The sequence below is a fragment of the Phaethon lepturus genome, unplaced genomic scaffold (genome assembly GCF_000687285.1).
Source record: "Phaethon lepturus isolate BGI_N335 unplaced genomic scaffold, ASM68728v1 scaffold18934, whole genome shotgun sequence".
Taxonomy (NCBI): Eukaryota; Metazoa; Chordata; class Aves; order Phaethontiformes; family Phaethontidae; genus Phaethon; species Phaethon lepturus.
The window spans coordinates 1571-23640 of record NW_010533004.1 but is presented as its reverse complement, the minus strand read 5'-3'; the positions used below and the strand labels follow the sequence as shown (position 1 = coordinate 23640).

Sequence of the window (22070 nt, the reverse complement as noted above, 5' to 3'; positions counted from 1 at the left end):
AGAGATAATTCTGAAGAGGTATGTATCAGCTAATTGGGAGCAGTATATCTCTCAATAACAGAATTTTGGTAATGGAAGTACCAGAATAACATTGTAGTAAGTAATTGAGGTGATCTGTTTTCTCTGAAATCTGAAAGCACCCTCTTTGCAAATATCAATAATTTGATACCCTCAGTGCTGATTTGACATAGCTGATTTGTCTATGAAAGCCATAATTCTGCACTAGGATCTGAACAAACACAGTCTAAAAGACCAGAGATTGCAATGAAGACAGAAGATGACAGGATAAATTGAATAGTGAGGTAGTATCAATCAATGTTATGGTTTTTATTCTTATAGTCTCACCTGGCATCAGTATATACAGTTGTTTCATTTTATGGCTTGGAGATGAGCAGTCTCCTCCCTCTACAATCCCGCTCCCTCAAACTCCCCCTCCCTCTACAATCAATCCTATATTTGGTATGTGGCATCTGCAAATGATTTTTTCCCAAAGTTATAATAGTTTGGCTCTGTCTGTCCAACAAGCTGCTGAGTGACAGCTACCAAGGAAACTATTCCATTTGCCTATGACCAAATAATACCTGCCGCAAATTTGTACATGCAGCTTGGTGGGAACTGTACCCTGATCCCTTGGATCCCAAGATTTGTCTTTGCTTGCCAGCGTTCTGTGGTGTTTGTCTACAGCACTTCAGTGATATGCCTGCCCCTATTCTGTCTGCATGAATCCACTTAAAACCCTAGATAAGCTTAAAATGAAAACAAAGTATTCTGGTAAACCTATGAGTTAATTTCTTGGTTAACAAATCGGAAAAGCAGTCACCCCTGACCCATCATCCCCCTCCTCCCCAAAAGGCACCAAGAGGGAAAACATTGATTTAAAGTAAGCCTGAAACTAATCTGTTCTCAAAGCTGTCATTTATAATTTCTCTGAAGCATTTCATCTGCATTAGCTAAGGGTCAATCAAGAGTGTTCCACCTCAAGGGAGCTGTCTTTGACATGGGACCTGCTGATTCTTCCCTGGGACACAGAAACCAAAAAAGACAGCCTGTCTCTTACTAACCATTTCTGGGTTATTTTAGGGTTGACATACAATGCTAATGTGAGAGTAATAGTGATCTAGCATTTCCCTAGGTTTGTGTACTTGACTGAGCTATTTCAGGTGACGTAGTCGCTATTGCACTGAGTTGGATTCCTCCTGTACTTTAGCTAGTCTAGGGCTAGAAAGCTACATTGCTGCTATTATGGGGAGTTATTTCCTCTGTTTTGCATCCCTTTCTATTTTCTGGGAGTCATGGAGTGTGGGGGGAAGAACAAGAGCAGAATTAAGAACATGCGTGACAGGCTGTGAAGCCACATGTTCAACATTTTTACAGCTTTAGCTATCCCCTCCACTTCCTCCTAAAACTCATTATGTCCCTGTTGCCATGAGGATTACAGTAACTTTCTCCAAGACTCAGATCAATGTAGATTTGCCTACTAGATATAGTACCAAATTCTAATTAATGATTTCCAAATCTCTTACCTGTTCATATATTTTTCCATCAGACCCTCTAGCAAATACTTATTGGTATTAGAGTTCTCTGAGACTCTGAATGCTACTGCTAAGGCTTCTCTAAATGCTCAGCTTTTGCAGATTACAGCAGGAAAGCAATGTACATGCAGAAAGAGAGAAAAATCCTCTCCTGACTAGACATTGATTTTTGGAATAAAGTCTGTAAAAACTGGTTCTGAATTGTAACCCATCTCTCTCCAGTTCCTTTTTGTCTCCAAGATGATTTAAGGTTTTCAGGTTTCATATAGTGCTCAGTTTGTTCATTTATTACTAAAGAAATATTTTCCTCTTGTTTGTGAAAAGTAATTTGTATTTAATCTAAGAAGGAATGGATGCTCTTAAGATATCATCAATATCAGACCAATGTCAGAACTCATCTTTTCCTTAACTTGATACTGTCGTCCTCAGACACATCTCTGAGTCTGTCTGGGTCTACATTTCACTTCATATTGCCATTTTTGTCTTTGCTATTCTAATGCAGCAAGGATCTCATGGAGAGGCATATCTGCTGTGATCATTGGGGAAACTTTACCTGGAGTGAATTGTCTGTCTGCACAGTAAAACTCAGTATTTTTTTTTCAAAGACAAAAAACTTCACATTCTAAATTAAATTAAGCTCACAAATAACTCAGAAAAATCCTGTACTGGCAGGAATTATAGTCAGTGACAAACTGTTCAAGGGGGAAAAAAACCAACCACAATGTAAGCCTTATCTTTGAATTACAGTACAAGATAATACTTAAACCTGCTAGCAGGTTACAGATGTTAACTGGCCACATATTATGTTTTCTGATCATCTTTTGTGCATTCTTTGTCTTTTAGAAGATCTGGTGCTTTGTTTTTGTCAAAGGAAATTTCCTTTTGTGGGATTATTGCAGCAGAAAACATTTTAAAGGTCCTTTGCCCCATAGAGGGCTACTGCTCCAAGTCCTGTTAAACACAAGGAGGGGATTTTTCCCAGTATTTTCAGTATGCTTTGCATTGGGCTCTGGATAACTAGCTAGGCTTGTTGTGGCATAGCATTCCTTCTAGGTCATCGGTCCCAGATTCATTTATGGTTGTCTTTTCCTTCCTTATAGTTAAGCAGGATAAATTCTGCCTTGCGCTGAGCAACCTCAGTCCTTCCTTGGTTTTGTATGAAAAATACTGAAGGTACTGTTTGTAGGTAGCTGTTTGTAGGAGGTTTTTGTCACTGTGTTGAAAAAGTCCCTCACTTCATATGGATGGGGCATAAGAAATGCAGTGGTCTTAAAAAATTCAAACTAGTCAGTCTTCTCCTTAAGTCAAGAAAACAACATCTTCAGATCACTTCAGCAAGTGATCTGAAGGCTGAGTAAATTGGGATAGATCCATTAGGTAGTCTGTGAAGAAACTAAGTTAATCAAGATGAAGCTAATTTTGGCCTTGTAAAAGACTAAGTAGACTAAATTGAATCCTGACACTTGTCTTCCCTGTGACATGAGTTTCTTACTGCTGAAATACAGGTGGAGGTTGACTACAGAGAATGAGCAGCACTTCTTTTAAAAACGAGCCTAACAGATGTCTTCACCATGAGAACTTTTTCTAACTGAACTCTCCAGTGAGTGGGGTGCACCGATAAAGTGTTAGATTAATTAGTCTAATGCCAGAAAACCTGACAGGTGAGAATCATGGTCCAGATTACTCAAACATTCAACGGTAGATGTTCCTGGAATGGTACTATTTGCTGCTCTGCAAGTGTTAGAATTCTTTTCTTTTAAATTTATGCATAGTTTTCTATACACAGGAAAAGCAGAATTTGGGAGGCTTTGGGGCTGATGTACAAAATTTTTTTCAAGTTTTAAACAATGCATACATGACTGAGTTGTTTCTGTTATTGTATGCGTAAGCTAGGCAGTTGGGTTGGTGTTCCCATTAAATATTACAATTTGCATATTGTTTTGTGATATGAAAATAGGTATACAAGCCATTTTTAAAATACACCAGGCATTCCATTTAAAAAAAAACAAAACAGCTCCTTAACAGGGTTATGTGGGGTACTTTAAGGACACAGAGTCATAGAATCACAGAATGGTAGGGGTTGGAAGGGACCTCTGAAGATCACCTGGTCCAACCCCCCGGCCAAGGCAGGATCACCTAGGGCAGGTTACACAGGAACACGTCCAGCTGGGTTTTGAAAGTCTCCAGAGAAGGAGACTCCACAGCCTCTCTGGACAGCCTGTTCCAGTGCTCCGTCACCCTTACAGTAAAGAAATTTTTCCTCATGCTGCAGTTTATGCCCGTTGCCCCTCGTCCTGTCACTGGGCACTACTGAAAAGAGACTGGCTCCATCCTCCTGACAGACACCCTTCGGAGATTTATAGACATTGATAAGGTCCCCTCTCAGCCTTCTCTTCTCCAGATTAAACAACCCCAGGTGTCTCAGCCTTTCCTCATATGAGAGATCTTCCCGTTCCTTAATCATCTTCATAGTCCTCTGTTGGACTCTCCCCAAAAGTTCCCTGTCTCTCTTGAACTGGGGAGCCCAGAACTGGACACAATACTCCAGATGAGGCCTCACTAGCACAGAGTAGAGGGGGAGGATAACCTCTCTCGACCTGCTGGTCACACTCTTCTTAACGCATCCCAGGATACAGGATACCATTGGCCCTCTTGGCCACCAGGGCACATTGCTGTCCCATGGATACCTTATTGTCTACCAGGACTCCAAGGTCCTTCTCCACGGAGCTGCTTTCCAGCAGGTCAACCCCTAACCTGTACTGGTGCATGGGGTTCCTCCCGAGGTGCAGAATTCTACACTTGTCCTTGTTAAATTTCATGAGGTTCCCCTCTGCCCAGCTCTCCAGTCTGTCCAGATCCTGTTGAATGGCAGCACAGCCTCCTGGTGTATCAGCCACTCCTCCCAGTTTTGTATCATCAGCAAACTTTCTGAGGGTACATTCCAACTCTTCACCTAGGTTATTGATGAAGGTGTTGAACAAAACTGGACCTAGTATTGATCCCTGGGGAACACCACTAGCTACAGGCCTCTAATTGAACTCTGCGCTGCTTACCACAACCCTTTCAGCTCTGTTGCTTAGCCAGTTCTTGATCCACAGTCCACTCATCCAACCCATACTTCCTAAGCTTCACTATTATGGGAGAGACAAAAGCCTTACTGAAGGCAAGGTAAACCACATCTACTGCTCTCCATCTACCCAGCTAGTCACTCCATCATAGAAGGCTATCAGGTTGGTCAAGAACGATCTCCCCTTGGTGAATCTATGCTGACTACTCCTGATAACTTTCTTTTCATCCATGTGCCTAGAGATGGCCTCCAGAAGGAGTTGTTCCACCACCTTTCCAGGGGTGGAGGTGAGGCTGACCGGTCTATAATTTCCCAGGTCTTCTTTCTTGCCCTTTTTGAAGACTGGGGTGACACTGGCTTTCCTCCAGTCCTCAGGCACCTCTCCCATTCTCCATAGTTTTTCAAAAATGATGGAGAGAGGTGTTGTAACAACATCAGCCAGCTCCCTCAGCACTTGTGGGTGCATCCCATCGGGCCCATGGATTTGTGAGTGTTCAGTTCAGCCAAATGAACTCTAACCCAAACCTTGTCAACCAGTGGAGAGTCTTCCTCTCTCCAGGATTTTTCACTTATTTCCAGGGTCTGGGATTCCTGAGGAGTAGTCTTAACAGTAAAGCCTGAAGTGAAATACCTGACACCTGAAATGTACAGTGATTATATACTGATGGTGATTATAGATACTGAGATTGAATATTAATATTACTCAGATTTTTATCAGAGTGGCTGAACATTTTAATCAGTTTTTAATTAATAGGAAACTGAGGTGAGGAGCAGTTAATTTACTTTCGATGCACCTATATAGTGAGTCAGTGTTAGCACTTTGCTGTAGCTGTGACAATCAAACTATATGAGCAAGACCACTAGTGGTAATAACTGGTGCAGTTGGAAGGGAAGGCCAGCTCCTAAGCATAGTAACTATTTTTTAGGTCTGCCTCATACCTGAGATAAGCCTTCTGGTACATGGATGTCTCTGTCAGTTAACTAATCACTGACAAGAAATTACAGGTCAGATCCACCTGTAGAAAAGATGTGTCAATGGAATATTTAACCATTTGATATTCACACCAATACCTGGGTGTACTACACAAGATTACAGGCTGGAGGAAGAGCAGGCTCCAAGAGAGTTCTCCAGCCTCCTCCCACTAGGCAGCAGCATCACTGATTTCAAAAGGGAGGGCATGAAGCATGGGTGTTGATAGCAGCTGCACAGGTTTGCAGCCAGGGTACTTTTGTGGGCTGTAATTCTCTGCAGCCACCCATTTTGCTGATGCTTGTCTTCTGCACACTGCTTTTTTGAATAGAGGCCTAATACTGCCTCACTTGGTGAGCAAACACGAGTCAGCAAATACTGCTGCTCCTGCTCATTGGCTCTTGACCTCATTTCTCCCTCCCTGCCAGCAGTGCACTTTCCTGACTTCACATCTGTTCCTCTTTCTCCCCCACCACTTTCCGTTCACACTTGTTTTTCAGTGCAGCCTCCCCAGCATAAGTGTCTATGTTGGGAAGCCTGTAGCTCTTGCAATCCGATTACTGTAGTCATTCATTGATCATTGGACAAGCAGATTAGAGTCACCTGAAAGCCTGTCAGAGTCCCTGCTGTAACCAGTTTATCAGAGCAGTGAAGGGAGATGCTTTCTGGAAAACCAGTTCGTTTTGTTCCTGTCAGTCTTCCATCTGGTGTCAGTGGGACCATAAAATATAACCAGGTGGAAGAAGGGCTTTCAGGTAGGAGTCTTTTCTTCCCGTCATGAAAGATGCTGTCGTTACGTTGTGAGTTGTTTTGCTTTCTATCTCAGAATGACCTATCTTAGACATTAATCTTTTAAACAACGCTCTCCCTGCAATAAGCAGCCACTCTTTGGAGACTTAATTGAGAGGCTACAGCTTTATTTCTCTGAGATATACATTTCTGCCTAAGGTAAACAAAATATGGTGTCTTACTTGCCTACAGTGATGAAACATTTGTGACAGCTTTTCAAAGCCACTATTTATTTGAAAGCAATTTTGCTGTATTGCAAGAGTAACATAAATATCAAGGACTATAGAAGATTTTCCAAAATATAGAAGCCTAGCCTTGTTAAATGTCCAAGAGACATTCCAGATCAGTAGCCTTCTGGAACCACTTGGCTATGTAAGAATTGGTTCAGAGCACTAAGTGACAGGGAGGGGGTTTTGTTACTGTATTGAAAGGTCAGAGGTAAGCTGTCATGAGCAGAGCTAATATTAGCCATCAAAGAAACTTTGTTCCAGTGCTTTCAAGAGTGTCACAAAGTTCTCAGTCCAGCACTCTATGGATCACTAACATCTGTAATACTTGTAAAATTGGGCTGCTTTTTTTTTTTTTTTAATTGCCTTCTTTCAGGACCAAACATGAAACACAATGCCGGCTAGAGACCAAAAATGAAGGACAAAAGCAAAACATGTGTGGAAGCTTTTAATGATACAGGATTTGTGCCATCAATACAAACAATATTCTCTAAAGACAGCTTCTTGATATAAACCATTTCCTGAAAAAGGGGAACCAAATTTGGATGCAAATGAGGGAAGAGTGCTTGCAGAATGAGCAAAAAAATGGCATGAATTACATTAATATTTCTTATAAATGAAGAACAAAGATGAGATGCTGACAGGAAAAATGTTTAATTTAAAAAGAAAAGAAAAAAGAAAAAAAAAACCTACATCTGATGGTTTTCTCAACTGTGAAGTGATCAAATGCTGTGAGCATTAAGCTATTATGTACCAGAATGACAGAAAACAGATGGTTATTATAACAGTCTTAGGAATGGCCCTGCATTGGCCAAGGGGTAAACTGTCCAAACTTGGATTGCCAAATTCCATAATGTTCTAGGTTTCAGCTGAAAAGTGGAAGTCATCAAAATACATATAAAACCTGTAAACTGAATATACATCTGAGTAATTTTGAAAGCATGGGCATGATGCTACCACAAAGAATGTTTCCAAGAGCAGCTGACATGGACTAGCTAATGGGAACTCAGTCAGCCATCAAACTATCTCATTGGATTAGCTGAATTTATAAAACTCTCCAGAAATGACTGTTGTGCAGGCAGATTTGAGGTAGGCAGCCTGTGAGATGGGAGGAAGTCCTAATCAGAATTAATCAATGAAAATTGGTCCGAAAGCATGTGAGCACTGGAGGTACTGTGTGTTTTTCTGGAGGAAATGGACTTGGTTTCTGACACTAAGCATCATTTCTGTCTGCATTCATTTTCTGGCCTTTTCCCTGATTTTCTCATGTAGTTAAGAATTCACCCAGCTTATGTTACTCATATGAATTGACTTCCAACCCAGCTTCACTGACCTTCCTTTCCATGACTACTAGATTAGCCTGTATTTATCAAAACACAGTCCTGTTGTGCAAATATTGCTAAACATATGACGAAGAGCAAATGCGTATTTTAATCACTTGTGTACCATCAGTCATGATACATCAGGTGCAGTACCCACCAAAGAAAAATTTAGTCTGTGGACTGGTTATGTAAGAATTGAAAAACACTACATACCCAAGAACATCAGAGGCAAAATGGCTAATTAAGTGCTAGAAGTGACCTGTTGTAAAATCTCAGCTTTTCATCTCTAGTGCATCTTATTTAGGCAGAGTGAGAGTCACAAATGGAAGACTACCTATAGGATTGATGTTTGCCTTTAAACAACAAATCAAAAGGTGGAATATATCTTTAAGCAAATTGTTTCCCAACATTAGAATTCAAAATATAGGGGCAGAAAGACAAACCCAAAGGATATATCTATGCCTCCTTTTTTCAGTTTTTTTTTTGAGATAATTATCACTTCTATTAGTATGAGTTTTGTCCCTTTCTATTAATTTCGCTTGGATTTGGGAGCAGACATGTTGACAGTATTTAGAAGCCTGTGGAATACCTTGTATTACCAGCAGATATAAAACATATATACAAAAAAACATACATATCCTCCAGTGCAAAAATCTTGTGGAAGTTCCACTTACAGGAGAAAGACTCTTGCATAAGCAGAGAAGCCTGGCCAATGCTTACAGAAAAATGGAGAATGTCAGGGTGTCACAAGGGTTTTGTCTTGTGTTCAAGAAAATAATAATTTAAAAATGGCTCTTAATGAAAGGACTCGGTGAACTGAAGGGATTGGTGTGACACCAAGGTGATGTGCCTGTTTCTGTTCAGTATAAATATTTTTGTGAATACCATTACCAAAAGCATAGGGAAGTGGGAGGACCATGGAGAAGAGTTCTGGGTGTATAACCAAGGGATATTCAGCACCAGCAGAAAGAGAAGAGCTGTACAGGTGAGAATTAAAGAATTGCTTTATGAACAGCATATGCAGGGGGAGAAGTAGGGTTGTAGCAGAGGAAGGTCCAAGTAAGGAAAAGAGGACATGGCTTTGCCCAAGGGAAGCATCTGTCTTTCAATTAGGTGACTAAAGAGAAATCTGAAAATTTCAAACACATAAGCTGGTGTATATAGAGCCAAGTAAGGATGGCAAGTTCTTAAAGGTATGTTTCTTCAGTTTAGTTTTACAAATTTAAGTATGTTGCTCAAGCATCTAACTGGGTTGTAACATACAGTCCCTAGGTTAGTATGGGAAACCAAACTGAAAACAAAGCTGAAAAAACAAATACAGGACCCCCATGCTGAAATTTAGCAGGTCCTATCTTGGCCTTACTCATTCTGCAAATATATGCAGTTCTCTTGCCCTAAAAGGCAAAGATGTCCACATAACAGAAGCAGCATAACAGAATTTCTTGTATGTACATTTGGGATATAAAATATTTCTAACTAGGCAGATACACTACTCTAACACCTGCTTTAGCCCTTCTCGAAATCTAATTTTGTCAAACAGTGATACCTCACTTTTAGAAGAATAAGGTTTCTATTTTACAGACTGGAAAAATGAGCAATACAGAGATGTTTAACACATTAATACAGGTTAGAGTGTAAGTCCTAAAGAGCAGGTCATTCCTTTGCAGTAGGAAAGGAACAGTAGGCAGGATCTTTGTATGGCTGTATACTACTGGAAGTAATATTCACTTTGGTTGATTTATATATAAATATAAAATATATATAATTCATCAAGAAGAGACAACTGACAGTAAACAATGGCATACTAGAACTACCTTATCTTTTCTGGACTTAAATGCCAAACATTGCTTGAGAATTCGTTTCTCACACCAACTTTTAGCCAGAAATACAATGTTGCTGTTTTTTTCTTTTTTTTTTTTTTTTCTCCTTTATATTAGTGTAACTTCAAATGTTTCCTTGCTCTCAACCAGAGCTGTATTTCACAAGTTCCTTAAAAGCATTCTTAGCACAGTATCATTTTGTTACTCAATAGAATGAGCAGCACTATATTAATATTACCACAGGTACTATTCTGTTGCCAGTGTGGATTTGCCAGAGGAGGGAAGGGCTGAAGGGGCTGTAACTCTTTCTCAGTGGCATTCTTGGGGATCCTTGCGCTTTATGTGACTGCCTGTTCCTATTGTGCTTCCATTGCATTTCAGCTCATACACAGCTCATACCATGTTTTCTACTGGAAGTGATATCTCTGTACATCACGGTACACTGCAATTAAGTTAAAATCTACCTGTGCAGTCACACAAAAAATTGAGACTGTACGTGTGAAGGTGAAATTCTGCTTCAGCAGCATGCACATTTTCACTGCTGAGCTAACTTGGCTTGATCTAGCATATATGAAGCACCTTTTCTGCAGTTCTGTATGCCAGACTGGTATCTAATCCTGGGGAATTCGTTAGCAGTGGGCCAGCTGAGCTGCTTTACAAATGCATTGGTAGGTACACACGCTCTCAGACCTTCCATGGAGCTGCTGTCTGTGGCAGTGACAAAAGAGAAATTACTTGATATAAATAACTTGCAAACACAGGGTTAGTCATTAATAAGGCAGACAGTTCTGAAGGCAAAAGCAAACACCACTTCAGCTGCAAAAACTTCCAGTGAGACTGTCCCTGAGGAATTTGGTCTGCTGACTGCAAAGTGATCTGCCGTGAACTTGACTGGCTACTTTGTATCTCTGTCCCCTGCAATCTAAATTGAGATTTTTTTATTGTTTCTCCCAAATCACGATTCTTACTGGTGTAGTCAGCCTTTTGATAGTGGGATTTCTGGGGTGACATCTCTTGCAAATGGTGTGGGTTGCAGAACAAACTGAGTAAACAAAGCAGAGGTTAAAATGCTGTTGACCTGGTAAGGAAAAATTTCTTTACTGAAAGAGTGGTCAAACATTGGAACAGGCTACCCAGGGAGCTGGTGGAGTCACTGTCACTGGAAGTGATCAAAAACCGTGTAGACATGGCACTTTCGGACATGGTTTACTGGGCATGGTGGTGTTGGGTCAATGGTTGGACTTGATGATCTTAAAGGTCTTTTCCAACCTTAATGATTCTATGATTCTATATCCCATACAGAGAGAAAGACTCAGAAAAGAAGGAGCATACATGGAGATACAGGATAGGGCTGGAAGGCTAGCCTGCAGTAAAATAAATAGATTGCAAGACTGGATAAAGTGGAAGTCGGCCTCCTTTATATGTCCCTAACCACCCTGACTAGGTTTAGGGCATTGTCAATCTGGGGTTAACAGTTATTCTGTGTAATGCAAGGCACAACATCCAGAATATAACTTGGCCCGGGTCTTCAATGAAAGCATCTCTCAAGGATATTTAAATCTCACTTTCCATTTACAAAAACAGATTATAACTGCAGAAATAAATGATGGGAGGTAGGTGTGTAAAGAACACTGCTAAGTCATTAACCGTCTAATTCTCATGACCCAAGTTAGCAAACTGGCATACCAACGTGAAATCTTTAATAAAGCAGATATGTCCCTACATGTCTCAAAAGCATAGAAGTCTCATATTTTTTATGCCAGTGTGAATCAAGTTTGGAATTCTTGGAAAACTTGCAGAAAATACTTTGACCATATCAACTCAGTCTTGAGATAGAAAAATACTTTATGGGAAGAAAGACAGATGAGATGAATGTCCTAATACCAATTTTCTACCTTATAAAATCTGTTATTTTTTAAGTTGATAGCATTGTTAACATGACATCTGGTAACAAATGGATTTATTTACATTGAAAATAGTTGGATAGATGAAATTCTTTTCAAGATCAAGATCTTTGTGTGAACCTGAGCCTTCCTTTTAGAGATTTTAATGGAATCTGCTGCTGCTTGCTGACACAGAGAGCTTTCCGAGTTAAGCATTCTCCTCAGCTCAGTTGACTTATTAGCCTTTGAGCCAAAATTATATTTAAACACCATAAATGGTAAATGTTGCTGAGACAGTCCTTTTGCAGGCTCAGACTAGGCATTATTTGGCAGTTAACCATATGATTCTGGCAAACAGATTCCTCGAGTATAATTAAATCTCTTATAAGACTAAACACTGCAAGTTGTTTGCAGTGTTCTGAACAGAAGGCAGCAAACTCTCTATTCTTTGCATGTCCTTGACTGGTAACCAGTTGTAACTCTGATCTTGCGCAGCTGAGTTGTTGCACTGAAGCTGTATATGTGCAGTGCTTGTAGCTCAGCCTGCTTGAGCTGGGGGCTGGACTAGATGATCTCCAGAGGTCCCTTCCAAACTCAATTATTGTACGATTCTGTGCAGTGTTGAGCATGCAGAAATCCTGATATTTCAACAGGACATGTGAGTATTCTGCAGCTCACATTAAAAAGTCTTCTGTGCATTTGGGTAGGCAAATGAACAAGAAAATTTACTAGAATAGATGATGTCCATAAAATATTAACTGTTTTGGCTACAGCCCAGGTAGAACTGAGGTCCAGTCTTTGGAAACCTTCTTAGAGTTTGCATCCTGGCCTGGATTTTCTTTTCAGTCCAATTTCAATAGCAAATCTGGGAATGGAAATGCCACAGTGCAGTTATTGATTCTGTTTTTCCTTCTCTCCAAGCATATAGATTTATCTGTATCTTTTACCTTAGTAAATAGTTGGTTGCATACTTGCAATTTAGCTGATACATATGTATTGAAGAATTGATTTGTAGTAGGTTAACTATTCGGTGTAGCATGAATTTTCCACTTTTTCTTTTGCATATATACCTCCAACACAATAGCTCACCCTTGCTTATCAATATAAAAATGTTTACAGTTGTTGTCAGGCATCAAGTTCTGATCCAGGTCTAGGTTTTAAAAAATTCAAGTGTATTTTGGCTTAGGCCCACAGCTAACATTAAGACTTCTTTTGCAATAATTTTCAGTGTACAGATATGTGGAGGTTAAACTTATGTAAGGACTCCGGAAATCTTGGATAGAGAAAAGTCAAATAATAAGAAAACATTTTTTATCACCTTAAACTTCTATTAATACAGGTTAATAAATAAACAGGTGTTTGATATGGTAGCTGTAGATGGATTAATTTACTATTGATTACACAAACACAGGAAAACAGAATAAGAGATGAATAGAAATAGTTGTGTATCAGAGGTAATATATCTCTCTTCCCATTGCCATCCAAATATGCAAAGAATCCGTATTTTCGTAAGAAACTGGAAGAGTTTGAATTCTTCTTAATCTCTGTGGATTTAGTGCACTAAGCGGCTTTTATAAACATAGATTTGTCTGCTTATTAGAGTGTCTTTCTAAAAAAAAAATTAATGCTTAGTGGTAAGGCAATGCTGTGGGAAAAGTCTATATTACTTTTGCTTTGTAGAAAACATATGTGGGTATATAAGGTAGTCTTTTAAATGCTTTACTTACTATTTCTGGTCTCCCAGGCTGTGTTTCCCACTGAGCTATGCATCTTATTCCTTGCTGTTTCCCAATATTCATGCATATTAAAGCCTGAGGAAAGGCAAAAAATAGGAACCATATAAGTGGGATGACTGTGGTGGACTTATAAATCTATCACCCTGTGCAATGCTTTATCAAAAACCTGTTGAAATTCTCAGCAGAGAATGCTCCAGCTGGGCTTACGTTTGATGCCAGACCACATGTCTCTGCAAAAACTGTTAAACTTGAGCACATAATTTTATAAGAGCCTTTGAGAATCCAGTGGTCTGTAAGCAGCCTTTGAGAAAATGATAGTAGCTTCTGTCTTATCTTGCATGATTTGACTTGCACAACCAACAGCTGCAGTTAAAAATTATAGCAGTTTTTATAAGCTACTGTAAAATAAACTAATTGCATGGTCTGAAAACAAGTTATTGAAACGTACCTGTGTTTTATCAAGCCCACCCTATGTACTGCTTTCTGATGTTCCTCTTGAATTCCCGCAACATGATTCATCTGGGGGAAACTCACTGCAGCAGCAGAAGTTGATTGGGGAAAGGAAGGAAAGGGTGAAAATTAACTGCCTGGGACAGAATTTTTTTAATCACCATGGCAGTACTGCTATGTGATAACTCTTATATTTCTTCTTTTCATTCTTAGAGGTAATATGTGGTAAGAGTGGTGAGGGAGATGTTAAATGACTATAGGCGATGGGAGTGCATTAACATAATAGGAAGAGGTCGGATCTCTTCTATTTCACATCCACTTGATTAAGCTTGAGGACGTGTAGATATATAACAGAGTCATGCCCTTATGCTAATATCAGACAAAATTTTCCTTAGGTTCCAGATTTCCTTTCTTGTGCCAGATGTGCCGTATTTTTATTGCCTATAGTTTTGGCAGCAAAAATACCCTGCAGTGTTACAAAAGAGGTTGTTTCAGCCAGAAGCATAGTGACTTGCAGTATTTAAGCTTGGAGCTGTACCTGTGCTTTCTTCTTTTTCTTCCTTCCCTCAGCCTGTTTCAGGCTCTGAAGCCAGCTGTCACTGAAGAGCATATGAATTTTGAACCCAGCAGAGTTCATGTAGTGAAAGGGGCTTTGGAGGAAAGAGGGAAAGAAAGTCCTAATACTGGCCTTTTGTTGTGTGCAGCTTGCTTATTTGTGCCCTGTTTTTCTTATCTTCTTGCCTTCTGCTTTCCTGGTGCAAGTCACCGATTTTGTTCCTGATGTATAAGACTAGCTAGCACCCAGCTGTGGCCAGGGAATGTGAACTTCTATGGTTGTTACACTTTCTGAAGCTACCTTTCTGCAAAGAGTGCCTGTGTTTTTGTGTATGGTTTTTCTTCTACTGCTTTCCTGCAAAATAATTAACCAGGTGTTTTCAAAAGGAAATAGAATCACATACTATCTTTTCACCATAAACGGGAACAGGAATTATTTGCTTAATCTTTCTTTCCCTAAGTACCCTTCAAAATCAAATTGATGGCTTTTTTTCCCAATCAAGAGCTGTAAATGCTAAAATTGAAGAAGCCCTTAGGTATATTAAAGTAAGCTGTGAAAATGTACAGCACTGCTATCTCATGGTAAAATTGTGAAATGTTAAAGCCTTCATCAGAGGAGCACTGAGTCCCTGCATGGTGCTATGTAAGAAATAAACAACTAAAAGCATTTACAAGCTTCAGAAAATTTGAAAATATTTAACATTCAGTCTTCATAATCTGTCCTCTACATGATTCTACCAGTCCCTTCTGAGAAAATGGAATTATTTTAGACTAAGACTAAATTAAACTAAATAATGCATCTAAAACTGGCTGTGTTGTCTTGTGTAAAACATCTGCTAGGAACTCTAGTTGTCAGTTTATTTTTTTCCTAAGTGTAGACGTCCACAATATCAAATTTTAAGTAAACTAAGAAATGTTACATGAAATGAGCCCTATGGCTTCTTAATGAACAAATAGCGTTTATGGATTAGAATGTAAGTCTTTCTAATTGTTGCTGCCAAGTCAAGAAATAGTAGATAATTTTGGTGATATTCTGCTTAAGTTGTTGGTACAATAAACATATGCTACTGATCAATGTGTACCATGGAGTAACAGTAGCATAAGATCAGAGATCTCTGTTAAAATATGTATTTAAAAAGTAGGGGAGGATTCTTGTGTTTTGAAAAAAGGCTGTTCAAGTTGCTATGGAGTCAGTCTTTTTAGCCATATATATTTACTGTATCCTGGATGTCATACATTAGGAAAAGGAATACTGGTTGCCTTAGCCATGATAGCTTCTAATTTTTGAGCTCTTACATATGACAGATTTCATATCAGTTGGTAAAGAAATGCCTTCACTGCTCCTGTACTCTGAACAACATCAGCAATAGAAAGGGAGGTGTTTTTACACCTGCTTTGTAAAAGGTATTGAGGAATCCGGTAATACTTCAAGGAATAAATCAAAGTGTATGTGCATTGGTATATGATAGGTTTACAAGGACAGGAATGTCTTCAGAAATGTTATGATATATAAAGTTGCCTTTGTTTATGTCTCTTAAATAATCCTTAAGTTTTCAATATTTGGGTCTTAATATTCCTCTGCATGTTTATATTCAGTTCTCCCTAATGAAATAACACTTTCATCTCTCCAGTAATTTTTTTTGGACTATTGAAGCTGTACCCTTTTAAGTTTTTTACTGCTTATATACCATAGACTTCTGTTTTCTGATACTTACCATCATAATTTTCTGTTTAAGCACAGAACTGGTCTTCATACAAGAGATCAGCATAAGTCAGTGTAAATGCTATTTTTAAGATTTGTGTGATGATGAGGCAGGTTCTGGCCCCTTCATTTCAGTTTGACAGCTTCACTTACAAATAGTGAGCACTGATCAGTAACAATGTCAAGTTGTTCTTTATCCTTTAATCCTGCAGGACTCTCTTTTAGGGGTAGAGGCCTGTACCCCCAGTAATCTTCTTAATGTCACTTATATCATTAAGGTCTCCTCACCAGCATAGGATACATCTGCCTGAGATAACTTCAGAAACTGAGGCATAACTTTTTTGTAATATTGTTGGATTTGTGATTCTTATGTACAGTTACTGTGAATGATCTGCTTGCTTCCTTTTAATGTTTATGCAGCTCTGTGCAAAAAGATGGTTTTATTCCAGTACATGAAACTTTAATCTGCAGCACATATTCCGGAGGGGTTAGCATTGCTGAAAAATCCCTTTCGGGAAGTGATTTTGCTCTATTAACTTCTGCAGTTGCTCACCCATTTTTTAATATGCTGAGGCTGTTATACTGTGTTGTATTCCTTGATTACAGAAATTCATTTATTTAGACTATATGGAACAGGCACATCAGCCTAATGAAGGAAAAAGCCAGTTTTGAGGGATGTGGAGTGCTGCTAGTACTTAATGCTGTTTGTACCAGGGCTCTGTTGGAGGCAGCTCAGTCTGTTCTGCAAGAACTGCTGTTAGAGCCACTGCTAGTTAAATTGTTTCCTGCTCACTGTTAACTCTCTCGTGGGAGCTGTTTCAGCTCTTTTTTTCTTATCTGTCCTTCTCTGTAGGCTTGAACTTCTCTGATCATATCCTAAGTCTGTTCCTCTGTTCGTCTAGAACCACACCTCTGCTTTCTACCTTTTATTTTCCTTTCCTTGCTCTCCTTTTATTGCATGTCTGCCTTCTCGATTTGCAATGTTATGAATTGCAATAAAAGGAATAACCAAATCATTATCATTTAAGTGTCATTTTCTTTTTTTTCCCTATGCCACTTTCCTCTATTAGTACTTTCTTGTTTTCTCCTTTTCCTCCTTCTTTTTATTTTCCTTCTTTTCCCTCTATATGGATTTCTGCTTCCCCTCCCAGGTCTGTTTCTGTTTGAGGGACAAAGGGATTTTCTGCAAGGCGTTAGAGTGGTGAAGGAGTATGTGCTGATATTTCTTAGCCCAGCAGTTGTTTGCAGCAGTTTCCCCAAGCAAACAGTACAAAACAGAGGAATATGGTGAACCACAGCAGTTTATCACTGTAGATGGGATTGACCCAAATTCATAGCTATTTTCTATACAGCATTAGTCACTCACAAGCAGGTGCTATAGAAAGCCCTAAAACTGATCAATGTGGTCTGATGGTGAATTAGGCATTTCAGAGTAGTAAATCCATAACACTGAGCTTAGCGGGTCTCAGTCAGGTCCCGTATTTCCATTCTCACATGCATCAATGTCTCACTGCTCAATGCCAAGAACAGACCTACAACACAAGCCAGTGAGACAAGATTTTGGCTAGAAAAAGCTTTGCTAGAGAGGAGGCAAAACTTCCTCTCCAGGCAGCTTCCAAATTTACATTGAGTTCAAATAAACCTGGGACAAGCTTAAGTTTTTGCCTCCAGGAGGTTCAGTCGACTTGATCAGTTGAGGTGCTTTCAGCTTTTCTAATCACCATCCTTTTATGAATGGTGGGGTTTTTTCCAGCCTGGCCCTTTGTGTTGCTGTAATACTATTTTGGATGAGCTGATACACCTTTGAAAATTTTGAAGTTAGGAATAAGCAAAATGAAGCTATTTTCATCTATGGACTTTGAAAGTAAGTTGCCATTTTAAAGGCAAGACATAAGAGGTCTGAACTCAAGCTAAAAATAACAAAAAGTGTATCCAAGTGACCAATAAATATTTGTGACTTCTTACATTTGGTCATGATCACTACTTTGGCTTCAGAAGTGTCATTGCTCAGGTTTTTACAGCAGAAGTATCTTTCCTGATCTAGTGTACCATTTAGGTCACAGTGAAACGATCTTGCTTCATAGCCTCTGAATCCAAGACAGAGGAGACCATTGTGGATACTGGAAATTACATATCTATCACAGCTAGATTTTATTTTCAAAAGTGATTAATTTAATTCCAACACTCATAATTTGATTGTACAGCCACCCAAAAAAAAAAAAAGGGAAAAAAAAAAGAAAAAGTCCTAATCCAATAGTTTGTTTTGAGATATATGTTGATAAGCCCAGGTTCCAATCTTTCCCATACATTTCATCAATCCGTTGACTAAGTGTAATACAGGAAAGGCGTATGGTGAACTCAAACCCATTTGATATTGACCGTCTAACAATCTAAATGGTTTGTAGTTTCATACAGAGTGGCAAATTGTATATTGCTGTGAATTTACATTTAATATATAATAATATATAATCAATATTAATAAATACAATTAATGTGTAATAAATACATACATCAATCATGAGAATAGCAACTTGTAAGATACCTTAAGATTTTTATGTGAATTTAGCAGTGATTAAAGGCATTGAATTGTTGGTTACAAGTTGTTGGGGTTTTTTTTGTACCTGAGCATGTGTACTTGGGGAAAATGAGCATAAATTTCTGTGTGATACTCTATGATATCTGTTAACAATGATTTAGGAGGTTCCCTGGAGGAAGGACAGTTCCATTCCCATTTGTTACCTTTTTGCTTGTACTACTGGCAAGGCAAAACAGCTATTTTTGGGTGTTTTCAATGACTTTTGCCTTCTGAGGGCTGAAACAAGACCACTGACTCAAAATCAGTTTGAACCTAAGGTCGGTTAAAATTCATCATGAAAATTCCAGTAAGAGACCACTTTTGTTCTCCTCTTGACTTCACAGAAAAGAAGAGCAGCAAGAAGGCAGAAAATGCACAGGCTGCCAAGTTAAACAAGACTTTTGCACCCATCTTCCTTAAAGGCCTGACTGACCTCAAAGTAATGGATGGAAGTCAAGTGATAATGACTGTGGAGGTATCAGGTGCGCAGCTATAAATGGTATTATTTAAAAATTTTAAGTCTTGCTGCAAAGTATGTGCTTTTTTCATTGTTCTTTTCTTTTAGCAGGTGTCTTTGTATTTGAAAATAATATTTCAAGGAACCAATTTTTTAAAATAAAACCTTGGTTTGTCTAATTGATCTTCAGGGTGGATGAACATTGTCCAGTGTTAATGTGTTCAGACCTGTACAAATGTTTCTTTATTGGAATAATAATAACAACAACAACAAGGTTATTATTGGGTTCTGCTGTTGAACTAAAACTAAGTCTCAGCAGATGTGTGATAGCTTTTGTTGTGAACTAAACAAGATTGAATTCCTGTCAACTGGCGTAAGATTAGTGCTGCAGAAAAGAGCAGCCCTGGGATGAACTTTGGTCATAGAAACCCTTGATAGCCACCTTCGTGGGATCTAGAGCTCATTCTCCCTCTCTATTGTATACATGCTTCCCTTATTTATTTGTATTTTAACTGTAATAAAACAGACTCAGAACTCTTCCACATTACACAACATCGACAGAGTTAATGAAATTCCTGAATGTTTTGAAGATGAAATTGCAGAATCAGGTGGCAGAAAGCAACCAGCCTTGTTCCTTTGCTTAATCAATATATGGAGGGGGGGTTGTGTCTGTGTCTGATTTTTGTTGTTTCCTATTTCTCAGCTAACCCACCTCCTGAAATTATCTGGCTGCACAATGGGAAAGAAATCCAGGAGACAGAAGATTTCCACTTTGAGAAGAAAGGCAATGAGTACAGTCTGTATATCCAGGAAGTATTTCCTGAAGATACAGGCAAATACACCTGTGAAGCCTGGAATGAATTAGGAGAAACTCAAACCCAGGCTACATTGACAGTACAAGGTATAAAGTTCTTCTCCACCCTAGGAAATGTTAAAAAGAAATAATTCTAATGTGCTGGAGGAGTGTCTATTTAAAGTGCATGAGTGTTTATAAGGTCTGTTGTGAAGGATCATAGGAGTTCTGTGTCTCTGCATCTGAATTAAAAAGGATATTAAGCAGAAGCAACTTTAAAAAGATCTTTTCACTCTGGAACATTATGTTACTATTTCAAAAATGCATTCCTAAGTCCTATTCCTAGGGACAGTGCAAAACTTCTTCTAAATGCAGCTTCAGATTATAAGGCTTACTTAGCTATGGACTTAATGTAAACCATTTAATGATGTTTTTCTTTCTAATTAAAGCCCTGAGTATTTGGAAAAGCTGTCTAGGAGCCACGTATCTTGGCTTTAATATTAGCATTGTAGTGGTAACAGGTAAGGAACACATGATTTCTGCAATTTGAGAACTAGCTGAAAAAAAATTTGGCTTTGAATCTCCACATACGATGTAAATCCCACAGTAAACGTTGAAGTACCTACAAACTTCCTACGATTGGGCATTCGCTACCTTCATGACAGGGGACTTCATCTACTCTTACTCTATGCCAATATTTTCCCATAGTTATTACTAAGAATTATTGTAAATCAATAGGAGACTTTTATTATTTTTATTGTAAAGGATCTTAGCCCCAGGATTTCAGAGCGATGCCTCCAGGGGTGGGTCTGTAGTCTGTTGTCACTGTCTGCTCTGAATTCAGATCTTCCACTATTATCTAATCTCCCTAGAGATTAGAGATCTAGCGTCAGGGTCACTCTTCCATATTAAATGCAATTTTATGCAATTGTTAATGATTATTTATTACATGAGCTCTCAACTGCACAGCAGGCATAGTACTGTCACTTGCCTTTAAAGCTATTCCTACCCATATTCTCTAAGGACAAATCTTCAAGATTCCTTTTAGGGCAGCTTAAAAGTCCCTTTGTTTTGCTCTTAATATAAGCTTGGATCGAGCCAGTAAAGTGCCAAGTAAATGATTAATTTTAGTACCAACACAAGTTACTGCCAAAATTGAAGTCTGACTTATCTGCAGATGAAAAACTTATACACTGCATCTTCAAATAACTTTACTTGTCTTTGATGCTTTCCCTGAAATTAGTTAGCTTATTAGTTACATTCAAGCTTGACATTTTCTCCTGATTTGTAAACTGTGTTTGTAAACTACAGAACCTCAGGATGGTATTCAGCCCTGGTTCATTAGCAAACCGAGATCAGTGACAGCAGCTCCTGGGCAAAACGTCCTTATATCCTGTGCCATTGCTGGAGATCCTTTCCCCACTGTTCACTGGTTTAAAGATGGACAAGAAATAATGCCGGGAACAGCATGTGAAATCCTGCAAAATGAAGACATCTTCACACTGATCTTGAGGAATGTGCAGTCTCGTCATGCAGGGCAATATGAAATTCAGCTCAGGTATGTTTGCCATGAAAAGAACTTGTTTTCTTGGAACAATTAGTAATATTTACCCTCAAGTTGAAATTCCCACCTGAGGAAGACCAGAGTTCCCTCCTATTCACACAAAACAGTAGGGTACTAAAGGAACTAAATATTTCTGAGGGATGAAAAGATCAAATAAAACTCAGAGGGGAAAGAGGAGACACAAGAATAGTCAGAAAGAAGGACAAAGCAGTGTGGAGTTTCCTCTTGGGATCCTGAAAAGAAAAGCTTTGTGACAGCAGTATGGGAAGCAATTTGGGTTTCAAGCAAGGGAAACCACAATCAATGTCTCAATTTTGGAGCTATTGTTTATCATGTTTGGCACCTCTTTGGATATTTGTAAGGATGCTTGCTTTCCATGGGAACAACCTGACTGGGAAGGGCCATTCCACAAGATTATGATCCATACCTTTAAGAGGAGAAAGTGTTCTCTGGACATGTTTGAAATTTCTGAATTTTATATGGAAGCTTGTAGTCTCCTTTTTCTCATGTATCTTTGAAATGAGGCACCCTGATGCTTTGAACTTCTTGTCATTCCTACAACATTTGGAAGACCTGTTTTGATTTTTTTTTTTTCTGTTAAAATAACTGTCCTTTAAATGAAGAATCA

At 38.8% G+C, this 22070-nt stretch overlaps 1 protein-coding gene across 1 annotated transcript in view; it reads left to right on the top strand.

Moving 5' to 3' along the window:
- The window catches only part of LOC104619248 (myosin light chain kinase, smooth muscle-like), a gene marked incomplete at its 3' end in the record, with an annotated part of 73126 nt that extends 51690 nt beyond the window's left edge, over positions 1-21436 (top strand). The window contains exons 11-13 of the mRNA XM_010285050.1: positions 18973-19110; positions 19789-19986; positions 21190-21436. Of these exons, the coding sequence (XP_010283352.1) occupies positions 18973-19110; positions 19789-19986; positions 21190-21436 (583 nt within the window). The remainder of the gene's footprint in view (positions 1-18972; positions 19111-19788; positions 19987-21189) is intronic.
- Between the last annotated feature and the right edge of the window lie 634 nt (positions 21437-22070).